Source organism: Rana temporaria, chromosome 3 (genome assembly GCF_905171775.1).
Source record: "Rana temporaria chromosome 3, aRanTem1.1, whole genome shotgun sequence".
NCBI classification, from domain to species: Eukaryota; Metazoa; Chordata; class Amphibia; order Anura; family Ranidae; genus Rana; species Rana temporaria.
In genome coordinates this window covers 339,673,768-339,694,280 of record NC_053491.1, presented here as the reverse complement: position 1 = coordinate 339,694,280, position 20,513 = coordinate 339,673,768, and the positions used below count along the sequence as shown (strand labels likewise).

The 20,513-nt window shown below is 44.7% G+C and overlaps 1 protein-coding gene across 2 annotated transcripts in view; it reads right to left on the bottom strand.

Annotated features, from left to right (window-relative positions):
- Nucleotides 1-1,827: 1,827 nt before the first annotated feature.
- Nucleotides 1,828-20,513, bottom strand: part of FAXDC2 (fatty acid hydroxylase domain containing 2) — a 63,005-nt gene continuing 44,319 nt past the window's right edge. For both annotated transcript variants that reach the window (XM_040345092.1, XM_040345093.1), the window contains exons 6-9: nt 13,721-13,926; nt 11,306-11,411; nt 7,738-7,904; nt 1,828-3,953 (exon numbers count right to left, since the gene is read on the bottom strand). In XM_040345092.1, the coding sequence (XP_040201026.1) occupies nt 3,797-3,953; nt 7,738-7,904; nt 11,306-11,411; nt 13,721-13,926 (636 nt within the window). In that variant the 3' untranslated portion in view covers nt 1,828-3,796. The remainder of the gene's footprint in view (nt 3,954-7,737; nt 7,905-11,305; nt 11,412-13,720; nt 13,927-20,513) is intronic.

Here is a 20,513-nt window from a genome sequence, read left to right as displayed (position 1 = left end):
AAGAAGCGGAGCATAGGTGACCACAAAATTATGCCCCCCCCTGGGAAAAGTTCAGCGGACGCCCATGCTGTCTTGATATTTACCAGTAATGGTTTTGTGCATTATACAGTCTTTTTAATCTTGGGAGAACACAAGTCCTAGGTTATCCTCCCGGTGTTTTAGGAACTGTGGTTCACTTTTGATCTCTCTATCAATCAGGAAAGAAGGATACAGAGTGTGTTATGGAAGTTCTGTGAAAGCACAGTTGTTCGAAGTGAGTGGGAGTACACACAGTCTTATGAGACTCAGGAAGGTCATGTAACAAACTGCTCAGTCAGGGCCAGGCATAAAAAGTAAAAATCTGGCGTGAATTTAGTTTCAAACTCCCTTCTGGTCAAGGGTAAAGTGAATGCATTGAAATTTACAAGGGATAGAAACCCCCTTTTGTATGAGAGAGTTGAATTGTGGTGTGGTGCTGGCATGTCTAAATAATTGGGCGTAAAGGAGTAGGTAAGGGTTTTAATGACAGAGTATGACACAGTATTCCACTAAGGGTTCAGAGTGCTGCAGTAATTAGCAGATGTTTGTTAGTAGTCCTTTGGTCTGAGGGATTCGGAAAGCCACAGAAGACCTGCTAATCAAGGATTGTTCCAGTTTAACCCCTGGTTTATTGTCAGAATGTGTGCACCACTCGAGCAGTCTTGTTAAGTGTGTTGCTTCATGATACCTGACCGGGTCCGCAAAATCCATGCCCTCCCATTTTTGGTAGGCTTAAGGTTGAGCGTTTAACCACTTGTCGACCGCGCTATAGCTGACTGACAGCTACAGCGTGGCCAGCTAGTTTTGGGACACAGTCTGATAGTGTGCTGTGATTGTGCCTGCCGTGCGCCTACTGTGGGGCATAGACGGTACACCCTGTGATCGCAGTGTCCGGAGGAGACTGCTGATCACAGATTGAGGTAAGGGCCAATCAGGGCCAATCACCAAGTGATCAGCTGTGTCCAGTCACAGCTGATCACAGATCTAAACAGAAGCCGGTTATTGGCACTCATTTGATCATGATGACAGCATGAGGAAAAGAGGAGAGAGCTGATAACCTGCTTTTCTAAAAGAGATATGTACACTGATTATCAATGCAGTCCCAACAGTACTGCCAATATGTGCCCATCAGTGCTGTCAGTGTCACCTACAGTATGAGTGTCCATTAGTGCTGCTTTATCAGCAAAGGAGAAAAATTACCTGTTTGCAAAATGTTATAACAAACTATAAAAAAGTTTAGTGTTTCTTTTCGGTCTTCATTTGTTTATTTAGCAAAAAGTAAAAAACTCAGTGGTGATTAAATGCCATCAAAAGAAAGCTCTTGGGTACAGTGTTGCATGACTGGGCAGAAAGGGGGGGGGGGGGTTATAAGTCCGCAAGTGGCTAATGTGTGCAGGCTTGTCTCCCCATATGAAATGGAGGAACAGCCGAAGGAGAACATTTAAAGAATGTTTTTTTGGCCCACGTTTTTGAAAGTGAACACTTTCTTGTCCCACCTTTTGCAAATCTTGTTTGATTTAGCCAAGGGGTCAAAAATTCAGAAACTCATCTGAGGGCTATAGGAACGTTAGTTCCAAGGTAACAAATGTGCGAGGGGCACCACTTAATCGTTTCAATCGGGCATGTCCCATCCCTAACAAAAAAGCACAGTTCATGTGTGCTTTGTGGTGCACTGTAATACATGTACATTGGCTTTGCATATAAAATGCAGAGTACTGCAGTGTGGTGTACTGGGATCATGCGTTATTGTAAAAAGGCTCTTACAATTATGCAAAGAGGCGATAGCATCATTCATTAAATGACAGTAGAAAATATATAAACATTTATTTTGATGAAATAAAGTGCACCATTAAGTTATAATTAGTCATAGTCCATATATAAAAATTATATTACAAGAAACTCTACTGTTAGCAGATTATCCATACAAAATCAAGAATAAAAAAATAAGATGACTAAGTAGCTCAAACATGAACTGTTAGTGTGCAAACTATATCAAGACAATATTGATGTAAAAACCATTTCTACACTTGGCTTAGGAGTTATTTTGTTGGTTCCAGCTTAATTGTATCTTAGAACAGATGTAAGTTGTCCTTTTGAAAATAATGATGCCATTGACAGACCTCCATTCTTCATTGCGGTTTTCTAACTGGATATAGCTGATGATATGGAATAACTAATGCCGCGTACACACGATTGGAATTTCCGATGGAAAAAGTCAGACGGACTTTTTCCATAGAAAATTTCAACCGTGTGAATGCCCCATCGGAGAAATTTCATCGGAAATTCCGATGAATTCGATTGGAGTTTAAATATAGAACACATTCTATTTTACTCCGATGGAATTTTGTCGGAATTGCGATGTGCTTTTGGCTGGGCAAAAGCCCGATCGTGTGTACGCGGCATAAGCATTGCATTGCAATCATATGGCCGCCTGCTCGGTCTTTTATATAGTCAAGGTTGCGCATTATGCCCCTTACAGTTTCTCAACAGGGGAATAGTCAATGGGACAACTTACCTCAGTTTCAAGATGTTTAGCTAAAGTCAGGGGTGGTCACTTTAGAAACTGTAGTCATTTATTACATATTGATGAAGTTATAATGATCTGATTCCTTGTTACGGAACTTGCATTATTTTAAATTGAGTTTAATATAAATTGCAGAATTGCCGTTTGTTATAGCTGGAGCCAGAATAAGTTTAATAAAATGAAAAGGTGTGTAATGCTCCTCTGTTTGCCAATATTTTAAAAACCTATCACATGTCCTTGTACATATGGACTTTCTGGAACAGCGTGTACAAAAAAACTTCTACAAAGCATCGGCAAAACTTTCAGCCAGCGTCAAGCAATTTTGTTGAAGCCTTTAAAGCACTGTTCAGCTGCAGTTTAGGGAGGTGCAACGGATCTTCACAGGAGCCCTGATTGTCACTTTAAACAATCGCTGGGAGGCTAAGTTCACATAGGTGCACTGTGCAACCTTGCACATGATTTGCACTGCAGATTTCAGCCATACAGAAAGTATTTGCATCGCATTCAGACCAAAGTCATGCAGGACCCTTTTTTTGGTCCACACCAGATGCATGTCCAAATTGACAGTTTGCACTGTGATCTGGGGGTGTCATTCACTTTGTATTGGCACTCCCAGTGGTTCGCATAAGGCAGTGTAAACTGCCTTGTGAGTTAGGTGCGATGCGGGAACCCGCAGTGTATTCAGCATTCCTGCATCTAGCCAAGCCAGGGGGTTTAGTCGTGAGAAGATATCCATGACAATGAGTGGGAGTGCAGAGTGCAGGCTTCACTGAGAAGGTTTTGACAGGCGGTTGTGTGGTCTAGTGAGAAACTGGTTTGGGGCAAATGAATATGAAACTAGGAAGGGGGGCTATCAGGAGGTGTAATGTTAAAGCCTTTAACAAAACTATTTGAAGCTTCCTGAAAAAACTCTTCATATACTGAAACCCATACGTACAAAGTCTAAGCTTAGGTAAAGAGTCACTGACCCTGAGGAAGACTACAGATTAGGATCTTCTGACTTTAATGTCTACATACTTTTTCACAGCCAGTGTCTTAAAAACCAAGGAAGATAACCATGGTTGCAATGGTCAGGCAAACAGGATTTTGGTGGTACGCATTAGCAGTCTAAAGCTTTCCTTGTAAATAGTTTGCTTAATGCTACAATTTGTGAATTGTGTCATTTCCAAAAAAAAGCATCTAAAGCCTAATATGAAATAGGAGCCAGAAAAACACACTATTCTTGTGCTGATGGTGGACCATCTTCCTGATTGTTTATTCAGATTTTTTGGCAGGCTCAGGAATGCTCTGAGCCAGAGGGGTGAAATTCAGCAGTAAGATATGTCTGTCATAGGCCTTGGTTTGCTTGAAGACTAGGTCTGTGCCATGTAGCCGGTCAAGTACTCCCAATACGCCATAACACTGGTTGAACCTGGATAATAAACATTACATCAATATTACTAAATAGGCGACCAAAAATTTGGACTGCAGTGTATGGTTATTGTGATACATATTTTCATATTAATAAAAGTAATAATAAAATAATAATAATAATAATAAAATAAAATAATAATAAAATGCTTCCTACACTACACTACACTGAATGTGACCAGGAATTGTCAGAAGCAAAAGTAAAAGATAGTGGCTCATTCACAGCAATCCCTGCACTAATCCCTGTCTAATGTTGGTGCTGGATCACGTGACATGTGTAGCTTTAAAATTTAGGGAGACATTTTTTTTTTTTAATTGTACTATACAGGACACATGGGGTCTGCCCCATATTATTCCTGTATAACCCCACCTACTCCCTAAGGCTCCAGTGTCCTTGAATTGCTTTGCATGAAAACAAGGAGGGATGTGGACATTTTGGCTGAGGTAGCTCAAGATGTTTCATCACCACAATTTAAGAAAGTTGCCTTTTTAGCCTCTCACAATATGCTCTCTATTGTGTGCTCACTGATTGAGGCAGTGGTTACTAGTCTCTGGATAAATACTCTTAGCACTGCACACACCTGACATGTTCAAAAATGAACCAGAAATTGGGCCTTTTGTAGGAAGTTGGCAAGGCAAGTTGGGCCTTATACAACAATTGGCCAAAGTAAGAGGTTATTCCCCCTTCTTGACAACTTTGAAGCCTTATATCCTGTGGATGTAGAATTTAACAAAAAATTGTCTGTGGACCCAGCCATTCTTGCACTGAATTCTCAAACTACTTATTCCTATTGTGGTTCAGATTCAGTGAATACGCACTTGTAGGTAGATTCAGGTACATAGGATTAAAGTTACGGCGGCGTAGCCTAGCCTGTTTAGGCTACACCGCCATAAATTAGCTAGGCTAGTAGTGATTTTCAATCTACTTACCTGCTAATCTACGGCGGCGTAGCCTCAAACGAGCGGGCGTAAGGGCGCCTAATTCAAATGACTTGGAGGGGGGCGTGTATCATGGTAATGAGGCTTGACCTCACGTTTTTTGACGTTTTCCTACACTGCGCATGCGCCGGGCGCCTAGATTTTCCAGGGCGCATTGCGGTTAAGTAGGCCGTACGGGCCTATTGATTTCGACGTGGATGTAAACGACGTAACTCCCGATTTGCGGACGACTTACGCAAACGACGTTAAAAATTCGAACCTCGCGGTGGCAACGGCGGCCATACTTTAACATTGTTATTCCACCTCATAGGTGGAATAACTTTAGGCCGCCTAAGGCGTTACGGAAACAACGTAATTCGACTGCGGCGGGCTGGCGTGCGTTCGGGAATCGGTGTACAAGCTCATTTACATAATCTACGCCGGCCGCAATGGAAGCGCCACCTAGTGGCCATCCGTCCTATCTTAGCTTTGTTTAAGCGTATGTCTGTTTGAGCATACGCTTAAACATACGGCGGCGTAGATTCGGAGTTAGGTCGGCTTATCTACTGATAAGCCGGCCTAACTCTTTGTGAATCTACCTAATGGTGACTAAAATCCTCCTTTACGATTGCAGACACTGCCCTACAGCCAGCTATTGCTACCTTAGAAGTTGCACAGACTACAACTGACTGGGCTGGAGAAACCAGTAGTGAACTTTATCTTAATATGGACATTTCTAATATTTCTTGAAGGTTACAGTTCTTGCCCTTTGCCCCACTATTTTGTATAGACACCATGGAAAATGGGCTCCATCAGATCTCCATAATGTCTTTCTATTCTGCGCATACTGTGTGTGCAAAATCGTAGCTTCAAAAGCTGATCTCCAGCTTTTAATGAAGTTTAAATCGTTTAAACCATTACCTTTTTAACAGCTGCAATGGCTGGGAGTTCTGTATAAACTGTATGTAGCCTTAGCTACATGCAATACACAGCGCTGTGCTTTGGTTGTTGGATGGGAACTTTGTGTCCCACTCCTAGAAAAAAAACAGACTAAGTGGTGCTCAGCCTTTTTACAGGGAGCTTTGTATTCTGTAAATTCATTGGCTGGGTTGGATATTGTGACATCATCCGTCTGACTATCATACAATACAAAGCTCCCTGTGAAAGATTAAGCTTCACTGTGCCCCAACTTGATTTTGTTTTGGGAGTAAGACAAAGTTCTCATCCCACTGCCAGAACACACCGCTGTATACTGCAGCTGAGGCTTCATAAAGTTTTTACATTGTTCCCAACCACCACAACTGTTAGTGAAGGTAATAGTTAAAGGTTCACCTAATTTCCCATAGCAAAGTGTATAGTTTACTGACAATAAGGGAAGATTTAGGTGTGGGTCTAATTCTCTTTTCCTCAGAAGCCTGATGAGGATTCAGATCATGCTTTTGAGTCTACTGACCCGATCTGCTCCCTCACCCTGCATCCTCATTGGAGGGGAGAAGAGCAATTTGCAGGAAGGACTCCACCAGCAGCACAGGATTGGAGCCATAGATATGGAAATGGGGGTGATTAGAGGCATAGGTGTGCTGGATAGGGGAATAATTGGAAACATTGTGCTAGATGGGGGGCCATAAGTGAAATAGGTGTGCTGGGGGGGCATCTGTGAATGGGGGAGAGCTTCACAGAAGACCCAAAGGCTATTAACCTCGGCAGCATAGGTTCAGAGACTAGAATATAGAACATTCCCGCACAGAAGATTTTTTTCAGGATCCAGCTGCTTGGGATAACCTTTACTATTGGTAAGTAAGCTTTCTAAAGCTATAGAGATGTTTTTTTAGCTAAACTTCATCTTTAAAGTTGTAGTAAAGTCCAGTATATTTGTTTCTTTTTAGGGGCCCCCTGCAGGTATATACATTATATGTTTGCATTTGATGCCCATTGTCAGGAATTTTTCATGTTTATGCGTTTGATGAAAATTGTCAGGGTTTTTATATAGATATATATAAATATATATATGATATTTCCCAGAAATAGAGCCTTCTTTTGGTGGTATTTGATCACCTCTGCGTATTATTATTTTTTGCGCGATAAACAAAAAAAGAGCAACAATTTTGAAAAAAAATAAACAATTTTTTTCTTTTTGTTATAATATCCCCAAATTTTAAATAAATAAATCAGTTTAGGCCAATATATATTCTACATATTTTTGGTCAAAAAAATTGCAATAAGCGTATATTGATTTTGGCAATTTTGCCAGAGCCTTTACACTTGGGGACAAAACGTATTCTTAAATCCAGGGACATCTGTGTTCCCGGGGACAGACTCCTCACCACAGGTACTGCCCCTGGGAAATGTAGATGAATTGTGAACTTACTCCCCTGACTTTATCATTCAAGCAGGTTCATTTTCCCCTGCTCTCTAGTCTTTGGATAATTCCACCTAGTGGTTAAATAGAGAACCTCATCCTAAGTTCCCTACTCGTTCTTTATTTTGTACATCCTTCTGCATGATCCTGCTAACAATATATCAATTCGTACCCTACCCTGTTCATACCCTGTTCTTCCTTCTGGGATCGAGTCCCACCTTTCCTATCCGAGCCCATTGAGGTCAGGTTCTAACAGGTCCTTCAGCACCTGGAACCCTGGTCCCCAACAAGTGACCTGCAGGCCGCATGCAGACCACAGGCCCTCTACATGTTGCCTGCTAGCTATTGGGCACCAATCAGAAAGCAGAGTGGCAGCTGGGTGCTGGAGCGCTCTCTATCAGCTGGCAGAGTTGTTGTTGGCTCATAATGAGCGTACATAAGTGCAGCTGGTGGGGTGTGGTTTAAGTTCAGTTTACACAAGAGAATGAAAACTGTCTGCTTAACTTACTTGAGATGATGGAAGTCATGGAATTCTGGAGATGGCAGGAAGGGGAGGTGGTAGCCACAGTGAGAGATAGTAGTGGTTATCAGTGCAAGACAGAACCACAACATAATGGTTGCTACATGGGAGCCCATCAGCATCGGTCCAACCATGGAAGGCAACATGTTGGAAAGCTGCAATAAGAAGAGTACATGAACATTAAATGTCTAAAACAATGATACATGGCACACACCAGCTTTTTGGCTTGTCTGTGCCAATTACTGAGACACAAACGTAAGGGAAGTGTTTACTTTCTCTAATGGTGCTGGAAACAAATTGACAGCACTTCAGCCTACAAACCCAGTCTAATCTTCTGTATCAATACATAGGCTCAAATGCTTCATTCTGCATCATTAGGCAACCAGCTATTAGATAAAATCTGCAATAGGGGAAAATAGGAGGCTGTAGTTGCTATGCTCCTTCTGAAAATGTTAGTTGCCTGGCTGCCAATGGTGTCAAGACTTTCTTAAAGTGTATGGGCCAGATTCTCAAAGGACTTACGATGGTGTATCTCCACGTACGCAGTCGTAAGTCCGAATGTGACCCGTCGTGTCTATGCGCCTGATTCTTAGAATCAGTTACGCATAAATTTGGCCAAGATACGAGCGGCGTAAGTCTCCTACGCCGTCGTATCTTGGCTGGCCGCAAGGGGCGCTTCCGTAGATTTACGTGTCGAATATGTAAATTAGGTAGATACGCCGATTCACGAACGTACTTGCGCCCGCTACGCCGTTTACGTTAGGCTTACGTCCGGCGTAAAGTTACCCCTGCTATATGAGGCGCAGCCAATGCAAAGTATGGACGTCGGAACAAGCGTATATTTTTAAGTTGTTTACGTAAGTCGTACGTGAATGGGGATGTGCGTAGGTTACGTTCATGTCACAGGTATTGAGCCGGCGTATCTTAGAGAGTAAATTCGATGTGATACTGAGCATGCGCGCGCATGCGCCGTACGATCGGCGCTTCATTTGCATGGGGTCACGGCTCATTTTAATAAAACACGGCCACATTTGAATTACGCGGGCTTACGCCGGCCGATTTACACTACGCCGCCGCAACTTACAGAGCAAGTGCTTTGTGAATACTGCACTTGTCTGTCTAATTTGCGGAGGCGTAGCGTAAATAGGATACGCTACGCCCGCACAAAGATACGCTCTCCTACGTGAATCTGGCCCCATGTTTTTTTGATCTTTTGCAACTTTAGTTATGGACTTTTAACAATTTTCAATTATTTATTTATATTTGCTATATATGTCAGTGTGACTTTGCTAGCACTTATAATTTATTTAGGAGCGCAACACCAAACATTGATTTTTCTTTAATTGTACAATAAAAAAATTATATTGAGAATTGAATTGACAGCCAATGTGTTTTGGAGGTTACACAAGAGTCCGTCTTCATCAGGGCTTCGATTTTTTGTGCAAGAAGGGTCTGGAGTAATAGTTTAATTCTGGGATAAAATTCTTAGTAAAAACGCAACTAGAAGCTCACTAGGTTGAACTGTATGGTAGTTTAGACAATTCAACTGAGCAACCTCCTAACAAATGGACAGGAACCGTCAGGATACATTTAAAAAGGCAGAGGCTGATTTAGCCCCAAGGATTCACTTTAATTACTTTGTAATTAAATGTCACTGTAAAGTAAAGTGACCCTTCATTCATTGAAATGCGCACAGGTTCAAGAGGCCAGTCTCCAGACCTAAACCCTTCTGAGGATCTGTGGGACAGCCTCAAATGGAAGGTGAAGGATCCCAAGGTCTCCAACATCCACCAGCTTCATGATGTTGTCATGGAGGAGTGGAAGAGGTGGCAACCTGTGAAGCTCTGGTGAACTCCATGCCCAACAGGGTTAAGGCAGTGCTAGAAAATAATGGTGGCCACACAAAATATTGACACTTTGGGCCCAATTTGGACATTTTCACTTAGGGGTGTACTCACTTTTATTGCCAGCGATTTAGACATTATTGGCTGGGTGCTGAGTTAAAATATTTACAAAAACGTGAGGGGTGTACCCACTTTTCTGAGATACAGTGTGTGTGTGTTTGCTGTCAGTGCCGTATTGTGGTTCAGTAGTTGCCCAGTGCATCTATGGATATTGTCTGATGGGGAAGGAGACCCACCACTTGCTTGAGCTGTATCCCCTGATCTGTGAGGCCGAGCTGTAACCCCTGATCTGTGAGGCCGAGCTGTATGCCCTGATCTGTGAGGTCGAGCTGTATACCCTGAGCTGTGAGGCTGAGCTGTATACCCTGAGCTGTGAGGCTGAGCTGTATACCCTGTCCTGTGAGGCTGGGGCTGTATACTCCTGACACTATGGGTGGAAGCAAGTGGAATATAGGGGACAGAGTGGGTGGATTATATAAGGGGTGGGGCTTAGGGAGAAGTGGGAGGGGTCAAAACGTCACCAGCCGTCACTGCCTAAGACCTTGTAACACTAGTGACTCACATGACACTGCGGAGGGAAAATGGCTACTTGGGCCCAATTTGAAAATTTTCACTTTTGTTGCCAGCGGTTTGGACATTAATGGCTGTGTGTTGAGTTATTTTGAGGGGACAGAAATGTACAGTGTTATACAAGCTGTACACTCACTACTTTACATTGTAGCAATGTGTAATTTCTTCAGTGTTGTCACATGAAAAGATATAATAAAATATTTACAAAAATGTTAGGGGTGTGCCCCCTTTTTGTGAGATGCATGTATGTGTATGTGTCTATATGTATATATATATATATATATATACACACAGGTATGTGTGTGTGTGTGTGTGTATATATATATATATATATATATCATGTGACTTGTTAGTGTTACAAGGTCTCAGTGTTAAATGTAGTGTTATCGCTCTCACTCTCTCATACTAGTCACTGGAAGTTCAAAATGACACCTCATGGCAAAGAACTCTCTGATGATCTGAAAAAAAGAATTGTTGCTCTACATAAAGTTGGCCTAGGCTATAGGAAGATTGCCAAGACCCTGAAACTGAGCTGCAGCACGGTGGCCAAGAACATACAGGGTTTTAACAGGACAGGTTACACTCAGAACAGGTGGTCGAACAAAGAAGTGCACATGCTCAACGTCATATAAAGAGGTTGTCTTTGGAAAATAGACATATGAGTGCTGCCAAAATTGCTGCAGAAGTTGAAGGGGTGGGGGGTCAGCCTGTCAGTACTCAGACCATACACTGCACACTGCATCAAATTGGTCTGCATCACTGTCATCCCAAAATGAAGCCTCTTCTAAAGATGATGTACACGAAAGCCTTCAAACTGTTTGCTGAAGTGTGTGTGTGTGTAGCGGCAACCAGGGGAGGAATATAAAGAAAAGTGGGACTTGCCTACAGTCAAGCATGGTGTTGGGAGTGTCATGGTCTGGGGCTGCATGAGTGCTACCGGAGCTACAGTTCATTGAGGGAAGCATGAATGCCAACATTTCCTTTGAAATGCACTCTAAGTTGGCTGTGCACACCTATGCCTTTATTGTTTTTGATTGTAGTTATTAAACTGTCAATCTGTTCAGTAATTGTCTTCTACTTACAATGTGTTCCAGAGGATGAGCATAGAGTGACACCACTCCTACGGGGGCCGTCCACTCGTGGTGCTGTTTATGAACATGCTTGTATATGCTCGGGTGATGGAACAGCCTGCACAAGACAAAAATGTATCACAATTTACTGCACAAATTTTTTTAAATGTGTTCCCTAATATTTAGAGATTGCACACATGAATATCAAGCTTTGAACTGAGGGGGAAAGATATAGAATCGCTCTCTGGCTTTTTTTTTTGCATCCTCATTGAGGGTATATCCTTTAACTTCTAGTCAGGACAGGAAGCATGTGACATTTCTCCATTGAGGACACAATGAAGGACTGCAACAACACCCTTTTTTTTCCAGTAAAAGGAGCAAGGGATAGTACCAATTTCAGTTTATTATTACTGTCTGTATTTTCTGTCCCAGTGACAATGGCAGCCCTCATTTCTTATCTTTCAGTCCCAGGACTAGAAACGAGGAGACATTTCTCTGACAGACAGCAATAAAAAAATGTATCAAATATTTGCTCCTATCAAGTGTATCCAAAATATATTGCTTACGTATTTTGCAGGTTTTCGGATTGTCATCCTGATTTTGGCTTCACAATCGAAGCAGTCCCTAAAAATAACATGAGTTTTGACTCTTTAGGCCAGGGGTGTCAAACTCAATTTCATTGTGGGCAACATTAGCATTATGATTGTTCTCAAAAGGGCCGGTTGTATCTGTAAGATTAGATGTCCAGCACATCCTCACCTTACATTGGATGTCAAGAGCCACCCCACCATCAGAAGTTGAGTCCCCCGCTCTCCCTTACATCACAGTGCACCCCCTTTCCTTATGCTGCTGCTGGGAAGAAGCTGGATGCATTGCTTAAGCAGAAAGTAAGGGTCTGAAGGAGGAGCAGAGGAGGGCTGGAGCTCTCCAGCTGCAGGAGAGGTGCAAGGGCCACATAAAATGGCCTGGAGGGACGAATTCGGCCCACGGGTCTTGTGTTTGACACCTGTGCTTTAGGCCTACCTGGATACATGCTTGTTCCATGTTAGTGTCTCAGAAAGAGTGTAGCTGGGATTGAGATGGCGGCCCTGGAGCTTGCAGATTAAAAACCAAGTCATTAAGAGGGAAGCAGGGAAAAAGACAGCAATAGAATCACAACAGAGAGGAAACATTTTAGAACTGAGAAGCAAATTGGTAGAAAAAAAAAAATGGGTGTTCAAGGATAACCTCTTAGTACATCTATTCCAACCAAACACACATATATAATTTATATAAAAACATATCTTTATTACAAAACATGTATTAAAAGTATACCAATGATGGGGAGTACACTCCCATCATACAGCCAATAGTCAGATGGATAGAAGAGTATCCAACACATATCACGGCCTTAGCCAGCTCCTCAGGGCTTCAAGGTCTCTTCATCTGACCCAATGCCAAAATTAAATCATCATGTCTGTAAAGACTATGGGGAGGCAAACATGGAAATAACAGCAAAGATGATGCTCAGAACGAATGGAGTAAACCAGAGGGGAGACTGGAGACAGCTGTCACCATCCACATACAACTCTCTCTGAGAAAAAAGACGTAGTCACAAGAGGTAAGTGTCAATGATAGAGATGGCACAGACAGCTAGTCATATCATTCTTTCATTAGGACACTTTACCTGGGGGGGCCGCCAAGCACTCCAAGCTCCATGGTCCCTTAGCACACAAGGTGAGTAGGGTCCTCAGGAGGCTAAGGGACCATCTGGCTTGGTGTGCTTGGTGGAGGATGATGGCATCTGTCTCCAGACACCCCTCTGAGTTACTCCATTCATGCTGAGCATCATCTTTGCTGTTGTTACCATTTTTGCCTTCCCATAGTCTATACGGACATGATGATTTATTTTGACATTGTGTCAGATGAAGAGACCTTAAAGCCCTGAGGTAGCGGCTACGGCTGCGAAACACGTTAAATACTCTCCTATCCATTTCACTATTGTCTGTACGATTTTATGTAATCTATGATAGGAGTGTGTACTCCCCTGCGTCGGTATACTTTTAATACATGTTTTGTAATGAAGATTTTTTTTATACATTATATACAGTATTCTTGTTTTGGAATAGATGTACTACGAGGTTATCCTTGAACATCCATTTTTTTTCTACCAATTTGCTTCTGAGTTTATTTCACTAGGGTGATAACCTCTAGGTACAAGGTTGGATTAACTATTACCAACTTTTCAGGGTGCCTCTCTCTAATTATTTTACCATTTGTACAAAATGTTAGAACTGTTTACAGGTTTTTGTTGCTGATTGTATCCCCTATTGGGGCAATTTCTTGAATTTCTGTTACATAAATAATACAGGAATGTAAAAAAACTACACAGCTTCTAACTTTATTCAATTTTGTTAATACTGCAGACTGCATTTTCTTTTATCCTACCTGTGTGAATAGTAGAAAAGGATTTCTTCGACAAGTGCAAAAACTGAGAGCTCCAGGAGAACCCAATGGAATGTTGGCAGTTCTGTGCCACAAGGATTTCCCCGCCACTGCATGAACGGGTACATGAGAAGGACCATGGGAATTGAAAGAAACATTTGGTTTAAGAGCACAACTTTCACTGCATGCTTTAGCTTTCCAGGTTCCACCTAGGGGCAGAAAGTACAAAACAGTAAACACCACACCAAGAAAAAAACCAAGAGCTCATCAAAAATCATACCAAATTCTCAACTATTTTTTTTAAACATCACTAAACAACAATGCACTAAACAATGACACAATCATAAGGACAGGAACTCAGTTTGCAGTTTTGCAGACAGTTAGAAGTGAAAGTTACCATTTTACTTACTCTCAACTGCAGTCCTTAGTGTAATATACTTCCGCCCTTTCAGCTGCAATCTCGCGCATGGGCATTAGGTAAATGAGGAGAGAATGAATGAGACTGTAGTCTTGCGATATCTCTGGCTGAAATCTCGTGCATGGACATGGAGGGCCTGATTTACTATGCTCTGTGCGCTGCGCTGGTTCATGCGTTAATTAGTACTCCGGGTGGAGGCTTAATTGGGCGCATGAACCAGCGTAGCAGCCGGCGCATTGAAAGTAATATGTTAAGCCGCGCCGAACTCCCTATAGAAGTCTATGGGAGAAATCAAAAGTGTTCATTTTAAAGGCTAATCTGCTAGTTTTGTCCTAAAAAGTGTTTGGGGACCTCAGTCCTGTCCCAGGGAACATGTATCAATGCTTTTTTTATTTTTTAAAACGGCCGTTTTTTCGGGAGCAGTGAAATTAATAATTCTTAAAGTGAAACAATAAATGTGAAATATTCCTTTAAATTTCGTACCTAGGGGGGGTGTAATGTCAGCATGTGAAATAGCGCATTTTTCCCGCACTTAGAACTCCCCCTGCACAAAGTGACATTCAGAAGGAAAAAAGTCATTTAAAAATTCACACGCGGCTATAATGAATTGTCGGCTCTGACAATTCTAAAGGGATTCATTCATAAAACAAACAAAAAAATGTGTAGGGGTTCCCCCAAATTAAATTACCAGGCCCTTCAGGTCTGGAATGGATATTAAGGGGAACCCCGCCGTAAAAAACAAAAAAAAAAAAAGACGTGCGGTTCCCGGCAAATATCCATTCCAGGCCCTTCAGGTCTGGTGTGGATTTTAAGGGGAACTCCACCCCAAATTGAAAAAAAAAATGGCGTGGAGTCCCCCTAAAAATCCACACCAGACCCTTATCCGAGCACGTTGACCTGGCCGGCCGCAGAAAAGAGGGGGGGACAGAGTGCGGCCCCCCCTCTCTCCTGAACCGCACCAGGCCACATGCCCTCAACATGGGGAGGATGTCCCCATGTTGATGGGGACAAGGGTCTCATCCCCACAACCCTTGACCGGTGGTTGTGGGGGTATGCGGGCGGGAGGTTTATCAGAATCTGAGAGACCCCTTTAATAAAGGGGTCCCCAGATTCCGGCCCCCCACCCTATGTGAATGAGTATGGGGTACATCGTACCTCTACCCATTCATATGGGGGAAATGTAAAGTAAAAAAAACACACCACACAGAATAAAATATTTTATTAATCTGCTCCGGAGCCCCCCCTTTCTTCTTTAGCTCTCTTAGAAGGGGGGGTTTCTTCTCTCCCGATCTTCCGCCGGGACCCTGGGCTTCGGTGATTTCTGCCGGGGGAGGGCGCCATCCCTCGGTCCTCTCCGGAGCCTTCCGCCGGATGCCCCCACCCCATTTAAGCTCTTTTTCATTAGGGAGGGGCATCCGGACTTCGGGGTCTTCTGCCGGGGGATGGCGCCTATCCCCCGGTCTTTCCGGTGCCTTCCGCCAGGGTTCCGGTCTTCTGCCGGGGGTGCGCCAACTCCCCGGTCTTTTCTCTTCTGTCTTCTCTGCTCCCTCTTCTGCCTGGCTCCCCCGCGGAGCCAGGGCTTTCTTCCGTCTTCTTTCTTCTCTCTTCCTTCTTCTGCCTGTCTCCTCCGCGGAGCACAGGGCTTGTCTCCGCTGTCTTCTTCCTTCTCTTCCATTCGATGTTGACACAACGAGGTTCCGCGCTGACATGCCGTGTCAGCGGCGGGCATGGACTTATATAGGGTAATGCCACCATGTGACCTCAACCCATGTGACATCACATTCCCTGGGCATGATGGGAATGTGATGTCACATGGGTTGAGGTCACATGGTGGCATTGCCCTATATAAGTCCATGCCCACTGCTCAGACGGCATTCCAGCGCCGGACCTCGTCGTGTCAACATCCAATGGAAGAGAAGCAAGAAGACAGCGGAGACAAGCCCTGGGCTCCCGGAGGAGACAGGCAGAAGAAGGAAGAGAGAAGAAAGAAGACGGAAGAAAGCCCTGGCTCCGCGGGGGAGCCAGGCAGAAGAGGGAGCAGAGAAGACAGAAGAGAAAAGACCTGGGAGTTGGCGCACCCCCGGCAGAAGACCAGGAAGACCGGAACCCTGGCGGAAGGCACCGGAAAGACCGGGGGATAGGCGCCATCCCCCGGCAGAAGACCCCGAAGTCCGGATGCCCCTCCCTAATGAAAAAGAGCTTAAATGGGGTGGGGGCATCCGGCGGAAGGCTCCGGAGAGGACCGAGGGATGGCGCCCTCCCCCGGCAGAAATCACCGAAGCCCAGGGTCCCGGCGGAAGATCGGGAGAGAAGAAACCCCCCCTTCTAAGAGAGCTAAAGAAGAAAGGGGGGGCTCCGGAGCAGATTAATAAAATATTTTATTCTGTGTGGTGTGTTTTTTTAACTTTACATTTCCCCCATGTGAATGGGTAGAGGTACGATGTACCCCATACTCATTCACATAGGGTGGGGGGCCGGCATCTGGGGGCCCCCTTATTAAAGGGAGCTCGCAGATTCCGATTAGCCCCGCCCGCATACCCCGACAACCAATGGCAAGGGTTGTCGGGAAGAGGCTCTTGTCCCTATCGACATGGGGGCAAGAGTGCTGTGGGGTGGGGGGGCAGTGCCCCCTCCCCCACAGCACACACTCCCCCATGTTGAGGGCATGCGGTCTGGTACGGCTCAGGAGGGGGGGGGCGCTCGCTCGTCCCCTCCCCCATTCCTGTCCGGGCCAGACTGCATGCTTGGGATGAGGGCTTGGTTTGGATCTGGGGGGGACCCCCGCGCCGAATCGGCGCGGGTTTAACCCCTCACATTCCGGACCAAGCCTAAGAGCCTAATGTAGCCCTGAAGGGGGACCCGCGCCGATTTCAAGTTTGAAATTTGGCGCCGAGTTCCCCTTCAGGGCTGAAAACAGCTCGGAGATTCCCGTGCGCCGCGTCACGCAGCGCAATCACGGGTACGCCGCTTGGTATTTACCAAGATTTTCACGGCGTACTGACAAGGCGCACGGGAAGCGCCGAAATTTCTCTCTGCGCATGCCCAGTATGCAAATGAACCTCCCGAGGTTCAGGCGCACTGTGCAAGCGTACGGGGATCTGTTTTCAAAAAACACTTTCCCTTTCAATTCGGCCCGCCAAACACTTTAAAACACATGTCACTTCACTTACCCTGCATCCCCCCACCTCCCCCCCTAATAAACTCCCGCCCAAACCCCCGCAATTTACAGTTTAATGTGCCGTGCGCCAGGTCTGTACTGGTGCACAATGCACCCTCTCCTGGGCGCACGGAGCACATTAGTAACTAGGGAAATACACTGCACTAGCAGCGTATTTCTTTAGTAAATGGCCAAACGGCTGCTACTCCTGCTTTTACTCCATGAGTCATGGAGTAAAGGCTTGGTAAATCAGGCCCGGAGTGTATGAGGAGTATATGAATGAGACTGTCGTCTTGCGATATCTCGTGCATGGACATGGAGTGTATGAGGAGTATATGAATGAGACTGTCGTCTTGCGATATCTCGTGCATGGACATGGAGTGTATGAGGAGTATATGAATGAGACTGTAGTCTTGCGATATCTCGTGCATGGACATGGAGTGTATGAGGAGTATATGAATGAGACTGTCGTCTTGCGATATCTCGTGCATGGACATGGAGTGTATGAGGAGTATATGAATGAGACTGTAGTCTTGCAATATCTCGGCGCAGTGCTGATATGACAGACATGGTTTTCTACCTAGGGTTGTCCCGATACCACTTTTTTAAGACCGAGTACAAGTACCGATACTTTTTTTCAAGTACTCGCCGATACCAAATACCGATAGTTTTTTTAATGTCATGTGACAGTATACAATTTTTTTTTTTTACTATTTTTTGTTATGTTTTTTTACAATACTTTCTTAGGGGGCGGGGAGTTGATAGTGTCAATGTGTTTTTTATTTTAACTTTTATTATTTGTTTTACAATTAATTTATTATTTATTGCAATTTTTTTTTTTTAGCTCTGTTGGGGGCTTTGGTGAGATATCAGGGGTCTTAACAGACCTCTGACATCTCCCCTTTGAGACAGAGAAAAGGGACTAAGGACACAAGTCCCTTTCTCAGCTGCACTGAAAATGAATGGACAGGAGACAGAGGCTCCTCTCCATTCAGAAAACTGAAGCATCGTAAACACAGGTTATGATGTTTCAGTTATATGAATGGACAGAGTCAGTGATCACTGACTCTCTTCATTTGGAAAAGGTAGGACCTAGGTTTAGCGGCTCCTACCTCCGCTCTCCATCCTGACAGAGGGGGCGGAGGAGGATATGGAGGGTGACATGGAGGGTGAAGCCGAGCAAGGAGGGGGACAGCAGCAGCACGGAGTGGGGAAACGGAGCGCGGAGGGGGAGAGCAGAATAATGGAGGAGGACAGCAGCAGCACGGAGGGGGGACAACGGAGCGCAGAGGGGGAGAGTAGAATAACGAAGGAGGACAGCTGCAGCATGGAGGGGGGACACGGAACGTGGAGGGGGAGAGCAGCATGGATGGGGGAACTGGAGGAGGATACAGGGACAGTCAGTGGTGATCAGTGCAGCTTTGGGGGGAGTTAAGAGCACCGATCACCGCTGTATAGATTTCACTAAAACAGCTGAACAAGGGGGGGGGGGATCTGTCAGGCTGTATTGAAATATATACAGGGTGATCAGTACTTGTAACTCCCCCCTGCTGCACCGATCATCCCTGACTTCCCAGGTATTTGGTGAGGCATCGGAGCATTTTCCCTGAGTACAAGTACTCGGGGAAACGCTTGGTATCGGTACCAATACCGATACTAGTATCAGGACAACCCTAGTTCTGACGGCACACTTCTTAATGGGAGAAGCGTGCTGTGAATCGGGGGGAGAGATGAGCATGCGCGGCCGACGTCACTACAAAGAATAATACAACGGCAACGGAGCAAGTAAGGTGACATTTACATACAGCATCAAGCAGTGCATTTAATGACAAATTAGATGGGCAAAAGTTATGGAGGAGGGTTTAATAAAGTGCTAGCACCTTGTGGAGCCTACAGGTAGCTATGATCAAATATAACTGATTTGGATCCTAGACCCAAGCTGTACAGTTCACTTTGACTTCTGCCCAGGTCAAGGTAAAGTGTATGTAAAGCCAATTGGGAGATTTCCCTTCACCTTCTGTTTTTTAAAAGAAAAATAGAAATGTTGCATTTCGTATTACTTTGTGTACTAGCGACAATAGTTTGGCTTTATATACACATTATGCACCATCCCACCAGAGTGCAACTCTTAGCCCGATTAGAATCTATTTGATTAGGATCATTTTAGGCCTAGCTATGAAACCCCTTATAAGTGTCTTTAGAAGCATATACCTGCATTCTGTTATATTTTAACACCTTGTGGTATTCCCTATGCTCACTAACCAACTAAGGATACATTCCTTGTGAACTAGGGCAGCCCTCAAAATTTCCACTCGCCTACTAGCATTTGGCGAGTGGATTTAAGCTGGGGGCGAGTGATGACAGGGCTGCATGACCAATCTCCCTCCAATGTGTGCCTACACTTAGAGTTTCGATGAGATTGGCGGCCGAAGAGGAAAGGTGCATGCTTGGGAAAAGTAGTCTGGTGAGCCGCGCACAGGCAGAGCAGTACACAGGTGCTCTCCTTACAATTCTCATTAAGCCATGGGACCTAACAGTATGACCTCTCTGAGCCTGCCCCCCCCTCCCCCGGGCCCCGACCAATGTAGTTGGAGAGCAGAAAGTAATGAGTGAGGTGGAGGATTGCAAAAATTACCACTCCGGTGCAGCGCTCACTAAAAGTTGCCCTGACATGAGAGCGGCAGCCTTCTAGTTTGTGCAGTTTTCTTCTCCTTGTGCTCTATGTAAGTGTCCAACAGTTTAGCCTGAGCACTGTGAACAGACTGGTCTCAATGTGTGCTGTGCGCTGTCAGTGTGCGCTGTGCTATGGTGTCAATGGCTGTGCAGTTGTGTGGATCTCAGCGCTGGATTGTACTCCCTCCCGCTGTGCTGCAGCTCCTCTCCTCTCTGCCAGCCTGAATAAAAGGGGGAAGTGGGGACATGCAAGCGTGGAGTCGCACACACAGGCTCCTGATGAGGAGATGAATGGGAGAGAGAGAGGATGAATGGGAGTTGCAGAGGAGACAGCAAGAGAATGGGAAAGAGACCCAGTTCTAGTGCCCTGTCCCTCTGGTCTGCCCCCAGTGCCCTGTCCCTCTGGTCTGCCCCCAGTGCCCTGTCCCATTTTGTTAAACTTGTTGTTGGTAATATTTAATTTTGTAACTTGATTCTGCATAAAACATTGTCATTCCATGAGATAATCTATGAGGGCATGTTTACAGGTGCAATTAGGCGCAGGGCAG